General features: G+C 41.5%; 1 protein-coding gene and 1 long non-coding RNA gene across 3 annotated transcripts in view; one reads left to right on the forward strand and one right to left on the reverse strand.

Moving 5' to 3' along the window:
• GRK5 (G protein-coupled receptor kinase 5) overlaps positions 1 to 17,581 on the forward strand; it is a 314,774-nt gene that overhangs the window by 214,558 nt on the left and 82,635 nt on the right. For both annotated transcript variants that reach the window (XM_069099074.1, XM_069099075.1), the window contains one exon: positions 3,993 to 4,070. In XM_069099074.1, the coding sequence (XP_068955175.1) occupies positions 3,993 to 4,070 (78 nt within the window). The remainder of the gene's footprint in view (positions 1 to 3,992; positions 4,071 to 17,581) is intronic.
• Positions 1 to 17,581, reverse strand: part of LOC138169544 (uncharacterized) — a 49,567-nt gene that overhangs the window by 7,391 nt on the left and 24,595 nt on the right. The gene's annotated exons all lie outside the window — the stretch shown is intronic.

A 17,581-nucleotide genomic window follows, 5' to 3' on the forward strand; every position in this document is an offset into this window, starting at 1 on the left:
TTCTTTCTTTCTTTCTTTCTTTCTTTCTTTCTTTCTTTCTTTCTTTCCTTTTTTGGAGGGGGGAAGATAGGGCAGTTGGAGTTAAGTGACTTGCCCAAGTTTACACGGCTAGTAAGTCTATTCTTTTTTTTTTTTTGGAGGGGGGAAGGTAGGGCAATTGGGGTTAAGTGACTTGCCTAAGGTCACACAGCTAGTTTTTTCTGTTAAGTGTCTGAGGTCAGATTTGAATTTAAGTCCTCCTGACTCCAGGGCCGGTGCTCTATTCACTGCACCATCTAGCTGCCCCAAGTCTATTATTTCTTTAAAAAAAAAATCCAACCTGTGATTTCTTCCAAGTAAGCTAGAGCTTGCTCCAGGTGAGGAACTTCCTTTTACTCTGCAACAAATCATTTTAGAGTTATCTGGAAGACACTTAGAGGTTACTTGCCCAAAGCCATACAGCTTATATTATGAGTCAAAGGCGATACTTGAACCCAGATCTTTCTGACTCCAAAGCCAGCTGTTTATCTGCTATGTTTCAGAGCTTCTCCTTTTATGTCTTGAAAGAGCTAGAGAGATTCCTTTCCACTCTGCTTACAGAAAAGCACTACATAACAGAGTATAATTATGGGAGCATTTTATGTATACAGTTTATGTCTCTTTAATTGAGGTCATTGTCTTACAACTACCAAGCCAAACTCTAATTATAATTCTAGGCTGTTAGAATATCCTGTTACTTACTAGTTAAATATGGACCTTGAAGACATTAGGCAGAAACATCAGCCCCTTACCTGAGAAGGGATGGGTCTATTGTGTGCTTAGTTTGGGTCAAACTCACTTTTGACTCTTGTTCCCAGAGCCTGACTCGTTCCCTACTGTGTATCTTTATAATTTCTACTTCAGGCTTAGTCTTCCACTTTTTTCTTTCCCCCTTCTGTCTATCCTTTTTCTGTTCTTCCTTTTGGAGACAGGTTCCATCATTAGTGACTTAGAAAATGGAGCTGGAAGCCATTGGCTTGTTTTTGACACTTTCAACACAAATGTTCTTCCAGTGTTGTTGACCTGACATGGACTCTGAATGAGAAGGAAAGAAAGGCCTTTTGATGTTAGAGCTGGTGTTCTGTGTCCTAGTGTGCTCCCAGTTCCTTCCCCTCTGGAACTAGGGCTGGTTTGCTCAGCCGATCTTTCTCTGGGAGGTGGCTGACCTGAAAGAAATATTTGGTTTTGGTTTCACACACAGAGGACTAACATTTTTAGCCAGTTAATTGAAATTGATCAGTGACCCTTACACTTATATTTAGTTGAAGGGTCTTGAAAGATATTTTAGGATAGTGACCATCCAAAGTTCAAAGTAGGGCTGTTACCCTAGATGATATTCAAACAGCTGCCCACCCAAGTTCCAATAAGTATTTCCAAGTAGGCTGGGGCAGTTCCTATGGTGCCTTACCAGTTCTTCTTTTGAGAGTTGATTCAGAAGCTGATTCACTATGCTAAGTGCTGGGGATACTAAAAAAAAAGAGCAAAAATAATCTCTGACCTTAAGTGGTCCACATTCTGATGAGGGAAACAACAAGCCAACTTATAGGTATGTACAAGATATATTGACTTCAAGGCTTTTGCTTTCTGCTGTTTTTTTTTCAGACTTCCTTGTTGAACTAGAGACATTGGGCTTCTGGATTCATGAGTCTATATACCACTCCTTTCATTCATAGATCGGCAATAATTCTCTAATTACCTATGCTCTTTTTCTGCCACTGCAACACGGTATCTTAGTCTGTTTCCAGCACACACTTCCCCCTTCCTTTCCCATTCCCTGTCTGTATACACTTCAGACTATAAGAGTGCATTTTCTAGGTCTTATTTACAAAGGAAAAGAGAATATGGAAATTAAGGTATGTTATACTAGGATAGGGTAATTTGAAATGCATTTAAAAGGTTAGGGGATATCTAAATAACTAGACTAGTGAACCCTGCTATTGGTGCCCAGCGTAGCTTGGCCATGATTTGCTACTTGTCCGGAATAACTTGCTCCCTTGTGGCCTTGACATGAGAAAGATGTCTTTGCTCTCAGAATACCCCCACACTGTTTGAGAGGTTCACTCACTTGGACACGAGTGAGAACTCATTCTACGGAACATCCCTGGCTTACTTTCAGTCACTTAAGAATTAGATATTACCCCCAACTCCTGCAATCAAATGAAAGCCAAGATATACAACTGGTTCAGACAATCTTCCCATTATCTTAAAAGTAAAAATTATTCATTCAGTCCAATTAACAGTTCACTACAAAATTTCACAAAGTAAATACAATTCTTTTTGCAAGCTTCTGGAGGCCACTGGTTTTCCTTCTGTCATCCTGGAAAAATGCATAAAAGGACAAAGGACCCTTCAGGTCATTGGGCAATGGCTCCAGCACCTTCCATTTTATTGGAATGGATGTGTGTGTGTGTGTGTGTGTGTGTGTGTGTGTGTGTGTGTGTGTGTGACTGTGTCACTGTGTGAGCTGTCCATTTGGTAGGGAAAAAGAGGGAATCAAGGGAAGAGGAGTCAAAAGGAGATTGAAGTATCAAGGGAAAGCAGACTGTTTTCTGCCCTCTGGAAACAGTTAAAAGTACCAGTTCTATAAGCTCCACCTAGTAAATGACCAGTTCATTAGCTACAAGTACTTGTTTAGTCTCTGGGCAGAGATAGAATCAGAGAGTCCAATCATCTACTCCAATTCTTTTACTTTGCAGAGAAAGAAAGTGAGGCCCTGAGAAGCTAGGATTCAATCCCAGGTCTCTTGATTCCAAAGCTAATACTCTTTCCAAAACTTTACCCTGATTCTGAATGCTTATAATGTCATGTGTTTTCTCTCCTCCCTTTTCATGTCCCTCTCCCATGTTAAAGAATATAGCTCAATCTTGACTAATTCCAGTGGATAAGATCTCCAAATATGGGGAAACAGACTTCTTAATGTTGTTGACCAGTATTCGCAGGAAATCCCAAATCATCTCTTTTCCAAGATGGCATACTGAACTAGAGTGAGAAAAAACTTTACTAAGAAGGGGATAGAATTGGGAGGTTATCTTGAAGAAGGAATGAAGGAGTGAAGGGAGAGATAAAAAGCCCACAGGAAAATGCTTGGAGAAAGCACTTCAATCCCTCTTTGCTGCTGAGATCATTTCCTCCTACCTTCTTTTAAATAGCAATGCTTTTGGACTATGTCTAACAGAATAAGTACAAGGCCTTGGGTGGTAGGGTTTCTTTTAATAGCTATAAACAATTTGTAATTCCCTCATCCAGTGCACAGCAAAGAAGCCATTGCAAAAACTCAGCTCGGCTGAACTTCTCATTTTCTTCAATTTTTTTCTCCCTTGGCAAATGTCAAAGGTATGAAAGAATAAGACCGTCTTGGATCAAGCAGCATGAGTCTTAGAGGAGGCTGTGTCTTCTTTTGGATTTCAGTCCCATTCTTGTGAACATGGAATATCTGGATTATGGAATTTTCCTTAAATGGGGCATTGTCGTGGCATCCCCCTTAAATATTAGACTCCCCTTTCCTCTTATAGAGGAGTTTTAAGTAATATATATCCATGATATAGGTGTCTGGGAGCCAAAAGACCTAGATTCTAAGCAGTTGTGTGTCAGTGAATGTTCAACAACCAGCTTTCTAGAAAATAAATTCATTATTAAGATTTTCTCCATCACTTTCTTAAGAATAGACACCGACCAAACAATAAATAAAGCTTGTTTTATGGTGTTTGCTGATTTCTGTGGTGCAAATGCTTATAGCAAAATGTTAATAATTTGCTTTTGAGAGCACATCCTTAATTCTAAACCTGGTTTTGCTACTATTTAGCTGTGTGCTCTTGGGAAAGCTCTCTCCCTGTTTGCTTCAGTGTCCTCATCTATAAAATGAAGGGAATTAGATGAGATGACCAACCTCTAAGGTCCCTTCCAGATCCAACATCCTATGCTTCTATGAAGTATGTAAGCCAAAAATATTGATATTTTTTCTCTTTCTGTTCCAGGCAGAGTATGAAATTACACCAGATGAAAAACTGGGAGAGAAAGGGAAGGAAATCGTGATGAAATACCTCACCCCAGAGGTAAGGGGCAGCCAAAAAAACATAACTACAAAAATGTGAGCCTTTACTCCACCAAGCAGAGAACAGAAAAATATCCAACAACCCATGTTCGGAAAGGCTGAGATAATGACCCCCAGGGAATAAAACCCAGGGATGAAAACAGCCTGGAATCATGGCTGCGAGTCAGACTCCAGAAATATCATTTTTCACCCAAAGAATTCAGAGGGCCTGAAGGACTTCAGAGGTGTGAGGTCATCAGCTCCTTGAGGCCAATTTCTGGGCCAGAAGTTAGCCTGGGAGTCTGGTCACACCTCTTTGGAGACAGGAGATCCCTTACAGATCATGATATGACTGAGTTTGTTGCCCCAGAGGGCCCACAAACTAAATCTTCCAAGAGTATATTGTGGGTGTGATTCAGGAAGCACCAGCTCAGTGACTGAGGGGAGGATTACAGAAAGCTGGGGGTGGAAGGGATGGAGGGATAGGTTGGGAGAGAGTTGTCTGAGGTATGCCCCAATTCATGGGCTGAGGCATGGGGTAAGGGGATCTAGGTGTGATCTTCCTTATACACAAGCCCTCTGTTATTCCATTCCATTCATCTCCAGTAACTTAAAAAAAAAAAAAGGAGTCTAGTATAGAAGAAAAAAATCCCTGAATTTGGAGCTGGGGGTAGATGGGAAGGGGCCATATTTTTAAAGCTAAAAGAGACTTTAACATTCACTTCCTCTAATTTCCTCATTGTGTAGATGGGAGAAACTGAGGCCCAGAAAGAATAAATAGTTTGCCCAAGTGATATAGCAATAAGTTGTAGAGCTGGGATTTGAATTTTCTCAGAGTTCTTCTGAATCAAAGCCTAGTTTCCTCTCTACAGGAGACCTGGGTTTTAGTCCCTTCTCTGCTACTAACTATATGACCTTTAAGTTAGTTAATCTCTTAGTGTTTCAGTTCCCTTATCTATAAAGATAGGGACAGGGTGTGTGGGGGGCAAGACGATAGAATTATATGTTCTTAAAAGCCTTTCCTGTGTTGCCATTGTCACTCAGTGTTGGGGACAGAGAGGAGTTCAAGATGGCCCTTTTCCAGCCTACCAGAGGAATTGGGGCTGGTGGCAGGAGCTGCCACTGGAACCCTTCTTTTATTTGCTTCCTTCCCTCACTGACTGGGGTTAACCTCTGTGCAGAAGCTACTGCCAAGAAGCAATAAATGTGGGGCTTTAAACACATGAATTATCTTCGGCTTAAAACAGCTTAAAACCTCCTAACAGTAACTGAGCCCCAAGACCTCTGCTTTAGAAGATTTTACAAGTGTGGTGTGTCATCCTTCAGGGAGCCCAGATACATTTTCCCCAAGTGTCTTCTTCAGCTTTCCTGTTGAAGTGATATAGTACATTTTGGCCAAGTCGGATTGAAAGGAATAGGGTAGAGGTCTGAGCCTTTTCATTAATTAATCTTGTTCCCACAATAAATTTCTTCCTACGGTTTTAAGCCTTTCTGAGTATCTCTGAGAACCTATTTTTTGCTTAGCTAGTCTGGATTAGTAGGCAATAGACATGGATAGGGTAAGAAGGGTTGCTTAAACCCTTTCTAGTTAGTGACTAACTCAGAGCATGAATTCTTATTTCTGTGTGCTAAGTGATGAGACATAAGATAAAAGATAGTAGGTGCCCCAGCTGGAGTCTATTATAACAATGATGGTAATGACAGGACCATCTACATTTCTATAGCATGCCATATTTTGTCAAAGTTCTTTTGCATATATTGTCACTAACTGGACTTTTCCATTTTGCAAGTGTATGGAACTGGGATCAGGAAACCTGGGTTCAAGCCTTAGTTCGGGCACTGAGCTGTGTGACCTTGGATAAGTCAATTCTTCCTGACCCAAGTTCCCTCATCTGTTCAAAGAGGAAAAGTTGGTCAGGTGATATCTGAATGCCCTTAACAACTCTGTGTGTGTGCAACACGGGGACAAAAATAACTTTTTTTCTGCTTAATGAGTCACCATGAACAAAGAGTGCATTACCTAGTGGTCAGCTTGCTGGCGATGAGCTTCTCTGTATCTTTAGCCAAGATGATCTTTGGACAGTGGAAGACATCTGTTGTCAGGGCTATGCTCAAAGCCTTTAGAGTTTGGCAGAACAGGACCGATCTTCTGCTCTGCTGGCAAAGCATTTGTGAACCCAGGGTCATCTCTACACCATGATGAGGCATCAGATGAGGATTTAATAGCCTGATAATCCTACAGGCTTAAAATAATGTCAAACTAAAATAATATCACCCTTGGGTCAGTCCCTTTCTGTCTTCATTATATCAACATGGAATCATGTCACTTTCAATCTGCATCCAATTAGAAAAACTCTCACTTTTCTCCAATCGATTTGTCCAAGGATATCATCTGCCATATCCCCACTACTGCCGTAATTATGGAGGCCTCAAGGGACTATGAGAAAATGGTCTGTAGTTTCATAGAGCCCACAGTCTAGTTGGGGAAAGGAGATAGAAATATGGAAGACATTAAATGCCAGTAGAAGAGGTAGCTAACTGTGGAGCACACTTGTTCTTCATCTCTCCCTTGCAGAATCTGTCTTCTTTCAAGAGTCAGCTCAGACACTACTTCCTCTATGAAGCCTCTTCTAATTATCCCTCCACAAATTATCTTGTATCTACTTTTCAGTACACATTGGTTCCCCTGGTAGAATGTAAGCTCCTTGAGGGCAGTAATATTTTATTTTCTTTGTATGTCTAGCACCTAACTCTTGTATATCATAGATCCTTAGCAAGCATTGATTGTCAATCCAGTAATAGAAGAGGTGTAGTAACAAGGGAGTAAGTAGTTACTTTACAGATAACTAGTACAGAAATTAGGTTCTTTTTTTTAAAATGAGTGGGTTGGACTAGATTATATCTAAAGACTAGATTTAGAAGTTTCTTCTTGCTATAATGTGTTCTCTCCTCCTCCAACATTCTGTGTTCTGATATTTTCTCAAACCCTTTCCAGCTCTAACATTTTGTATTCTAAAGTTCCAAAGTCCCTTCCACCTCTGACATATATTCTAATATTCAAAGTTTTAAGACTCTTTTGTAATGCTGTGATTTTGTACTATAGGAATTCAAATGAGAGAGAGGTTACCATAGCCCAAAGTCCAATAAGTGGTCCTGAAGGTTTTAGGCTCTTGAAGCCTTCATCTTTTTCTGTCCGTTTTATTCTGATTTTATGTAGAATTTCTTGCAAGCCATCCATGTTGACCACTTAACATTTATCATGCTCAGATCCTGGTTAGAGTGCATGCATACCTGTGCACGCTTGCGTGCGCACACACACACACACACACACACACACACACACACACACCCATATCCCTACCACTACTAACATAAACAACACCGTACCCTAAAGTGTCTCAGGACATGAAATGTATTTCAACAAAGTTTAAAGGTATTGTCCATGGTACTCTATAGCTTATGGATGGACAGCATGAAGACAGGATTGAGATGGTGAATGAGCCCTGTGTTAGCATCACTCAAGAACCAACAAAGATGGAAAGCCTGGTTGAAGCAATTTTCTCCAATGAAATGGTTTCATCTACATTCATTTTCTCAGCTGCTAGAAAATAGACCAAGTGAAGACAGCTGCCAGGGAAGTATTCTTTCAGTTTATTTTCTTCTGAAAGATTTGCAGGCCTGAATATTGTTCTCAGTGCCCCACTGAGTGGGGAGCAGTAGCTCCCTTTAGAAACTCAGATTTTCCCTTTGTTTTTATAAACAATGATAGGATAAGGCAGGGAAGTTTATTCTTGAAAAAGGGGAAATTGCTGATCAGCTCATGTCTGGGGCCGTCTGTTTATGCACAAAAGAAATCTGTTCCAAGTTCTTATTTGGCTCTTTGAGAAATATCCACCTTTCAGAAGGAAAAAAAAACTTGAATGAAAGGAAATAATAATTGCAAGTTCACTCATTCCCTACCCCTTCCTTTCCTCTTCTCCCTGTCACCTAACCATGTCCTAAATGATCGCAGTAGGCAAGTTCAAACTGGAAAGTTCTTCTGGGAACTTTGCTGGATTCTAAAAGGGTGAAAGGAGTGGAGGAGGCCCTCCAGTGGGCCAGTGTGTTTATTCATAATGGTTATAGCATAGATTTCTCAAGTTGTGTTACATCCATCTACTATTTCATCTTCAAACACAATCAGTAAAGACAATTCTGAAGAGGAACGACGGAAATTGTCCTCACCAACTATATTATTTTTAAAAGACATATCCAAAAGATGGATGCAGGGGTAGGTAATGAGGCATGAATATAAAAACATGAGATAGTCCTAGAAGAAGAATGACCGAAGTGCTAAAGCTTGGAATGAGTTGAGCCTGGCAAGGAAAGCTAAGAATAACAAAAAGAGACCAGAGTGATTGGGATGGTGATAACTGATGACAGAGAACAGGCAGAGAAGCTTGACTTCATTTTGTTTCTGTTTTCTCTGCCCAAGCGAATGATCTTTGAACTATAAAGGACAGTACAAACATGGTAGATGGGAAGTTGGTGCTAAAAATAAGTATGTAGTACTGTGCTAAGGGGTATCTAACTGCCCCCTATGAGTTCAAGTCATCTAGCTCAAATGAATGGCATCCTTGGCTACTACAAGACCTGGCATATGTGATTATTCAACTCTGCAGTGAACTTTAAAAGGACAAGGAGAATTGGTGGTGAATCATAGGATCAGAGAGAGGTAAACACCCTGATTTTCAGAGAGAGAGAGAGAGAGGGAAAGAGAGAGACAGAGATGGGGAGAGAAACAGAGAGAGACATACACACACAGAAAGCAAGAGACAGAGACAGAGAAAGGGGGAGAGAGAGAGAGAGAGAGAGAGAGAGAGAGAGAGAGAGAGAGAGAGACAGAGACAGAGACAGAGACAGAGACAGAGACAGAGACAGAGACAGAGACAGAGACAGAGAGGAATGAAGTCTAAATTTATAAGCTGATGAGAATAAAAATGAGTAGAAATGGCATAGATGAAAATTTAGGCTTCATGTATACAAGAACTTTCAAACAATTAGAGCTAACTCCAAATGGAATAAGTTGTCTCCGGAGTAGTACATCTCCTCCTTAGAAGTCTTTAGATAAAAATTGGCCACTAATAGGATATGTTGTTGGGAAGATTTGTTTTTTCAGGCACAGGGAAGATTAGATAGCCTCTGAAGTTCTATCCAACCCTGAGATTTTGATTTTCATCTTACGGATGAGAAACCTGAAGCACTGAACAGTTAAATGATTGCCCAAGGTCAGACATCTGGAAAGTGGATGAGCTAGTACTGGAATCCAGATCTTTGGATTCCCAGTCCAAGGCGCTCCATTCTAACATGTTGTCTGTCAATTTGTCTTTGTACTCTATTTCTCAACCACAAATTGAATTTCCTATTGTCAATTTAACAGCCATCTAGAAAAAAAGTTCAGACACAAAGGAAATATCAGGTTAGAAAATATCAAATTCCTCCTTAATCATGAATTTTTAAAAATTCAACATGCAATATCCACTATCTATGTAGGAAGAGTTGTTTGTTATGCATAGGAGCAGGATGCTATTCTCACTCTGTTTGCTAAGGATTGGTAGTCTTGTCTCCATTGCCATTATCTTTTGTCTCTAGAGATTCTTCCCTGTCTGCCATGTCAGTGTCTCTGTAAGAAGGGGGGAAATGAAATGGGCAAGGGTATTGAGCTATATTGTTCAGCAGGCAGCACTTCTGAGACATGCTAATGAAATTCAACCCACCACCTTGGTGGAATCCCCAAGGTCTTCAGATGTTTGGACCAGTTAGGGTAAGTGTGCCGTGTAAGGAATCCTCCTGGCGCACTCGTGAGAGCCTTTGGCATGTTTGGATTTAGGGCTCTGCCAGGGGCAGGGAAGAAAGAGGTCCATTTCCTTCAAGTATTCCCTTAGCTTGTAACTCAATCAACCAGTGAGTATTTATTAAGTACCTACTGTGTGCTAGGTAGCTTCTGTGTCAGGTGCTAGGGATACAAATACAAAGAATGCAACAATCTCTCCCCTAAAGAACTTTACATTCTATTTCAAAGTAAAGTTTTATTTTTTGTTTTTATATTACCTAAATTTATTTTTTATCTTCTCCCTACCCTTTTCCAGGGAGCTATCCCATATAACAAAGAATATTTCTTAAGAGAGAAAGAGGAGGAAGAAGAGAAAAGAACCCATGAAACTGGTCAATACATTGAAAAAAATCTGAAAATATATGAGATACACCTCACTTCAAGATCTCCCATCTCATTGTGGGCTTGCTTGTTCTTTATAATTCTGCAGTGGTCATTTGTTTTATAGTTATTGTTCCTTTCATTTACATTGTTGTTGTCATTGTTTATATTATTTTCTTAGCTCTCCTTTTTTCACTCTGCATCAATTCCTATACATTTTTCCATATTTCTCTATATTCATCATATGTGTCATTTCTTATAGAACAGAAATGTTCTATTATATTCATATACCACAATTTTGTTTAGCTTTTTGCAAATTGATGGATATCTCCTTTGTTGCCAGTTCAGTAAACACATTGTCTTGAGGGAGGCAACATGTACATATATAAGTATATGCAGAATAAATATAACCAGAATAAAACACAATAAATATACAGTAGTTAGCCTTCCTTTCCTGGGGAAAGCAGCAGTTGGGGAGGATTAGGAAAGGCTTTGACAGGGTGGGGTTCTGGTCTATTAGAAGAGACTCCTACCTCCTCAACACTGGAGTATTCATCCACAGAGCCATTTGAATTCCTTTTCCTGAGAAAATATAAATATAATTTTATGACTCTCTGTAGGTCACAGGATAGTGTAATCATGGACACAACTTTGGGAAAGGATCCCAGTAGCACTTTACAGAAGAGAAATAACAATTCTATTCATGTGACCTTTGTAACGGCCCTTCTATGACTCTATTTGTCATTCTGACGTAGGGTAATTTGTGAAGACCCACAGCTTATTTGTTCATTTATCCAATTAGTCTCCAACTTCTGTTGATCCTCTATACAATAGTTCTTCCATCTGTTCTTGTCTACCCATGCCCATTGCCACCACCCAAGTTAAGCCCTCTTTATCTCTTATCTAGCCTATTATAATAGCCTCTTAACTGATTTCATTCCTCCATTTTCTCCCTTCTTCATCCTTCACACAGGTACTAAAAAAATCTTTTTTTGTTGTTTTTTTGGAGGGGGGAGGGCAGGGCAATTGGGGTTAAGTGACTTGCCCAAGGTCACACAGCTAGTAAAGTGTTAAGAGTCTGAACTCAGGTCTTTCTGACTTCAGGGCTGGTGCTCTATTCACTGTGCCACCTAGCCTCCCCCTAAAATAATCTTCTTAAGGCACAGGTCTACTTCCCAGCTCAGAAGTCTTTGATTATGCCCTATGGATTGAAGTACAAATTCTTTAGGCAAGAATTTAAGGCTCTCCATCCCTGCTACCCCACAGTCTGTCTCCAGTCTGTGTTTTCAGCCTTATTTCATACTAATCCTCATGTGCTCTGTTAGTCAGCTAGACTTGACTTCCAGCTCTTCTACAGTCTGATCCTACCTTCTCTCACCTCTGTGCATGGGTTCAGGCTATCCCTCATGCTTGGAATATACTCCTTCCTCATTTTTTTTTCCTCTTGAAAACTTTATCTTCCTTTGAGGCTCAGCTCAGGGGCCATCTCCTCCATAAAACTTCATCTGGTCTCCCTAGGTAAAAGTAATCACTCTATCCTTGAATTTTCCCAGAGCATTTCATTTGGATGTCTTCTTTGCCCCATCACACTTGAGCTTTGATTGTACTTCTTTAGGTGCATGTCATAACTCCCCAGTTACTACCCCACTCCCCAGGAGATTCTCAGGGAGCTTAGGGCATGAACTGTTGTGTCATTTTGACCTATGTATGCACAGTGCAGTGCCTTGCACCTAATAGTTATTTCAATTTTGGACTGATTGGGAAGAGGTTCACCTGTTTAAATTGAAAAGATGTCAAAATGAAAGAGAATCAATACTGAGGAAGGTTTAACCCTTGGAACCAAATCTCCTCTTGTAAATTACCTGAGCATCATTGTTCAGCAACCTGATGCATCAGAATTTGACTGCTGGAGGTGTTGTTAATCCTGCGGATAAAGCAGAAGAATTGCAGATTGTGCCGATGTAAACAGTGCCACTTTTCCCTTCTCCATCGTGTCTGGATGGTCATGCCTAGAGATCATTGCACTGACAGGCTGCTTGCTCACGGGGAGGCGTATTTCTCTCTTTTTCCCCCTCTAACACCACGAGAAGGTGACATTGGAGTCGGGGTCACTTGCCTCTTTCCCTTTCCTTCTCATTAAAAATTGCCCAGCCCCAGAGGCTCATCATTAAACTTTGCTGGATGTTTTAAATATTCTCCCAACTCAAAGACCTACTGGCCTCTCCTTAATTCTGATTTCCTGATTTCCACAAAACTCTTTCGGCTCCAGAAGTTCGGGCCAAGTTCCTCCAAAGTTGAAATTGACTTTCTCTCTTGCTTAAAGGATTACAAACGGTTCTTCTTTCTTCCTTTTTGAGTACTTCAGATGCTGAGAGTTTCACCCAACAACAGGTAGAATTGAAATAGAAGCAGTTTCTTCCTCTGGGTGTGTGTGTACATGTTTTTTTTTTGAACCCCCCAATAAGACAAAACAACAAATCGACATTTTCATTTGGCAAAATGTAGCAGTTAAGTGGAAGAGTTAAAGAAGAGTGCTTGGCCTGGAATGAGGAAGACCTGAGTTTAAATCTAACTTCATACATTTACTAGCTGTGTGACCTTGGGCGAGTCACTTCACCTCTGTCTGCCTCTGCTTCCTCATCTGTAAAATGAGGATAATAAAAGCACTCACTTCAAGGAGTTGTTGTGATGATCAAATAAGAGAACATGTCAAGTGCTTTGCAAACCTTAAAGCCCTATATAAATGTTAGTTGTTGTTGCTGTTAATTCAGACCTGCTTTGATTTGCTTTTTGGAGGGGGGAAGGCAGGGCAATTGAGGTTAAGTGACTTGCCCAAGGTCACATGGCTAGTAAGTGTTAAGTATCTGAGGCCGGATATTGGACTCAGGTCCTCCTGACTCTGGGGTCAGTACACTATTCACTATGCCACCTAGCTGCCCCCCTTCCTTTGATTTTTCAAGAGACCACTGGGTAAACTGTCAGGCAAAGGTTGACTGATAGCCTAAGGTACATCATTCTTTCCTCCCAAAGAATCAGCAAAAGTGATGTTCCCAAAAGATTTCCAGGAATACAAAAAACCTGAACTCTGAAGAGGAAGCTGTCTCTGTCTCTTCAAATCCTAGTCATTCTTCAAGGTCACATTTAAACCTCACCTTTTTCTTGAAGCCTTCCCTGTCCACTCTGGGCCTTAACGATTTTCCTCTCTTTCCTTTACTACAATTTAACTCTTATAGCTTTGGATAATTGTTTTAGATGTGTTAGTCTTATTTTCTTAACATGATCATAACCCCATAGAGGGCAATTCTGCCCTCGAGGAAGTCTATTCACTTCTTTATATTTACCCCTTGACATCCCCTATGAGACCTAACACAGAGTTGGGCACATAGAAGGCGCTCAGAAAATATTGCTGGCTGATCAGTTGGACAAGCTGGGCCCACAGCTGATAAAGTTGGGGCTAAGGTAAAGCAAACACTCAAAACAGGAATACCAAACCATACCCATTCCTTTCAGGGGCCTCAGCCTGTGGCAAAGCCCACACTATGGAGTCAAACAAGGACAGATCCCAAGCCCAGTGTCTCTTCCTGCTGTGGTTCTCAAAACACTTGGTCAAGGAGAAGAGCCAGGATTTACTAGCATCATTAACAAATGGGCACCATATTTTTCCCCCCAAAAATCAAAATTGTAACAATTGTTCTAAAAGACACCTTTCTCCATTGTCAGTCGTTTAGAACTTCCTCATAAGTCTCTACGTTGTAATATTTCCAGTTTTTCAGAAAATATGTTATACTTATCACAGGATCAGTATAATTTGTTTTCTTTTCTTTATGCCTGTTTCAGGGGTAACATAGAAAACTCTGACTAGCCCTATGTGGCCCCAAGGCTGGCCCTATAATTAGAGTAAGACAACTAAGGCTTTGTCTGAGGATGATGAATTTAGAGGGGACTGAAGGCATTTGCCATCCTTCAACAACACAGAAAAAAACCTAGAACTTAGAGCCTAATTAGCAAGAGTAATTAGACAAAAAAGGAAGCTGCCTAGGTGGCAGCAGCCAGGGTGAGCTCCATAGTCTTTCTGCCCTCTTCTTCCTCCCCTCCTCCCACTCCCCAACTGAGCATACGCTTTGTGTGCTTGTCCCAGGTATGGCTGGTGGTATTTGTTCCAGGTGTAAAGATTCCTAGTTATGGCTCTGCCTTTGGCTGCTCTTTGGCCATTCCCTATACTACAGCATTAACTTTAGTCCCTCTTGACTTTTCCTCAGGAGAAGCAAAGATGGAGCAGATTTGGAGCCAGTGTCCATCTTCCTAATGAGGATAATGGTAGTGAGTGGCAGGAAATAGACTTTCCTATAGCATGTTTCTCCCAGCATCTAAAAGCACTTTCTAGCCATTACCTCATTACCCTTCACAACACGAAGGCCCTTTGAGGTTGGGTCTTTAATCTATTGGAAACCATGCCTACACTGGGAGTGGGCACTTAATGACTGCAAATGATAGTACTAGCCTTCAGGAAATGGGGGCAGGTGGCAACCCTGTTTCCAGAAGGGCAGCTTGATGGTTCTGCCAGGGATCACACATCTGCCTAACTGCATATCAAGAACAAGGCTCGTGATTGGTTGGTCAGTGCTTTTCCACCCGCTGGTGTTAACTCTGATGGTGTCCTCAAGTGTCTCCAAATGGTTTAATTAGAGTTGTAAATCACCATGGCGTTAGGTATATGTTAACACTCCTTCCCACACCTAGGGCTTTTTGGATCCTGGTCCTAAGTTGGTCTGGATATGTTGCCATTGGCAAGAGTTTTCCATGGGGAAGGAGGGGAAATGTGCTTATGAGAAATGATTGGTGTTTCTGAAGAGAACTCCAGAATATTGACACAAGAAAGCCCAAAACAGATGGAGAGATGCAGACACTGATATACTCTGTTGGTGAAAATTTGGCCTAGAAATTTTTTTCCAACAATAACAACCACCAAAATAAAACCCCGTTCATTCCCCTACCTCTTTGTCCTGTTTTTGTTTGGAAGTCATGTATTATGTCTCCTGACATAGCTATTTATGGTCAGTCAGTGTAACCAGCCCTGACAGTTTGACGGAAGGTTTGTTTGATTTTTTTTTTCCACATGGTCCTGAAGGTTTTGATTAAGAAGGTGGAAGAATGGAGTTCTTTTCCCCCTGTCACCCAGAGCTTAAATCAACCCTCGAGTTAGGAAACAATTCTCTTAGTGCTTGGCCTTTGCCAAAGGTCCCTTTGTCCTGTTTGGTTATACTGTTAGAAGTATGGTCAATAGTAAGCCAGAGCTTGGAAATAACAATGATAATAACTTGGATTTTGAGGACACTTTTTATTTTATAGTGTGCTTCCTAGACAACTCTGCAAGTATGATTATTTTTATCTTTAAGATGAAGAAATTGAGACTTGGTGATTAAGGGACTGGCTGAAGATCTAATAGTTCCCTGATTCTTGTCTCAGTGGCTTCAGATAAATGTATACTTAGCAGGGTCACCTCATTTGGAGCGAGCTAACTCTCGAAGGATCAGAGATTCAGAGCTAGAAGGATCTGAGGCTTATAGATCCAGGGGTTCACTAAATTCAATTCAATAAATATTTATAAAGCATGTACTAGTAGGCAAGGCCCTGTATTAAGTGCTGGTGATACAAAGAAGAAAAAGAAAGACGTTGCCTGCCCTGAAGGAGGAGGAGAAGACGACACACACCAGCCCATAGGATGTTCCATGGAGTCAAAACCAAGCAGAGCTATTGATGGAAAATGGAGAGTTACCTGAAGAGTTCAGAGAGTTGTGGAGTTTATTGTTCTACCCTTCAGCCCTCCTATCATAAGGGAGAGGCAACTGAGGAAGTTGGGAAGGTGCCTAAGATAAAAAATATGGGATCTCAAAGGTTGTCTCTTCACAACCTTCTCATTTTACAAATGGGGAGACTGAGTCTCAGAAAGGTGAGGTGACTTGCAGGTAGTGACAAAGGCAAGATTTGAATCCAGGTCCTCTGATTCAAAAACCACTACTCCTCCTGTACCTTACTGCCCCTCTAGGTACCACAGTAGATCATCTGGTCCAACTCCTTCCTTTTCCAGATATGGAAGTAGAGGCCCGGAGAGGCCTTGTACAAGGTCACAAAGGTTATAAATGACTGACTTTAAATTCAGTGTACTTTCCACTTACACCCCTTTCAGAGTGGCAAGGAAAAAAAAGAAAAAGAGTAACACTACTGGCCAATTAGAACCATGTTTTGGAGTAACAAAGGTCCATAAGAAACATAGAATCCAAACCCTTCATTTTGTAAATGGAGAACTTGAATCTGGAGAAATCCTGAAGACTGTGAGTGGCAGAGCCAGGACTAATACCCATGGCACCTAACCCCCCACTCTATCTTCTTCCCAGTATACTCTGCTGCCCTGTCATGTAGCTGAGTTTCCCCCCAGATGAAGCAAGGCTGCACTTTGACAACTGAGAGCAGAAGTGCCTTGGTCCCATAGAGCATTAATGTGACATTGATCGGTAAAGTCAGAGGGGATCGGGAGCTTCAGGGGTTGTGTCTGGAATGAGGGAGCAATAGCTGAGCTGAGTGCAGCCCCCGATTAGCAGTCAGGAGGTAAATGACCATTTATGCCTCCATGTTTCCTCTCCCAACATCCCTGCCCCATCCCAGGGGCCGATTCCATGCTTAAGGATACGGGGTGTTTTCTTGAGAACTTGTTTCCTTAATCTTCAGAAAGCCTCCCTGTTCCCTATCATAATGTTCTGTCGATGTCTTCCCTTTTGTTCTTTCCAAGTGCTGTCTCCCCCTGCTCTTCACCCAGCCCTGTGGGCTTCCTTCTCATTTTCTTTGGTCTGCTTCTGGGGGGGCTTCCCCACTCCTTCAGCTCGCTCTCCTGGGCTCTCTTTCCCCCGCTCCTATGCACATCTTCTCCCTCCTTTTCATACCTACTAATCTGTAGATGAGCATCCTCCCACCGTCTTAAGTGACACTCTCTTCCTCCCTTAGAGGCAGTGCAATGCAATGGAACAAGAACCAGACTGAGTGCTGGGATGCGTGGGCAAGCACTGTCACTAAATCATTCAGTTCAATAAATGCTGAGTGCCCGCTATGTACAGCCACTGTGCTAACTCCAAGGAGGAGAAACACCTCAGAGAGCTCACAGTCTTACAGGGGAACCACGACAACCACTGGAGTTTATTAAGTAGAGGGAGGGGGGACATGATCAGACCTTCACTTTAGGAATATCCCTTTCATGACTGCCATGGGGAGGGACTTGAGGCAGGTAGACCCCATCAGCAGACTACTGCAGTGATGAAGGCACGAGAGGTGTGAGAGACTTGCACAAG

Source organism: Petaurus breviceps, unplaced genomic scaffold (genome assembly GCF_028583685.1).
Source record: "Petaurus breviceps papuanus isolate PSGF00001 unplaced genomic scaffold, PetGlider_PUasm1.0 37, whole genome shotgun sequence".
NCBI classification, from domain to species: domain Eukaryota; kingdom Metazoa; phylum Chordata; class Mammalia; order Diprotodontia; family Petauridae; genus Petaurus; species Petaurus breviceps.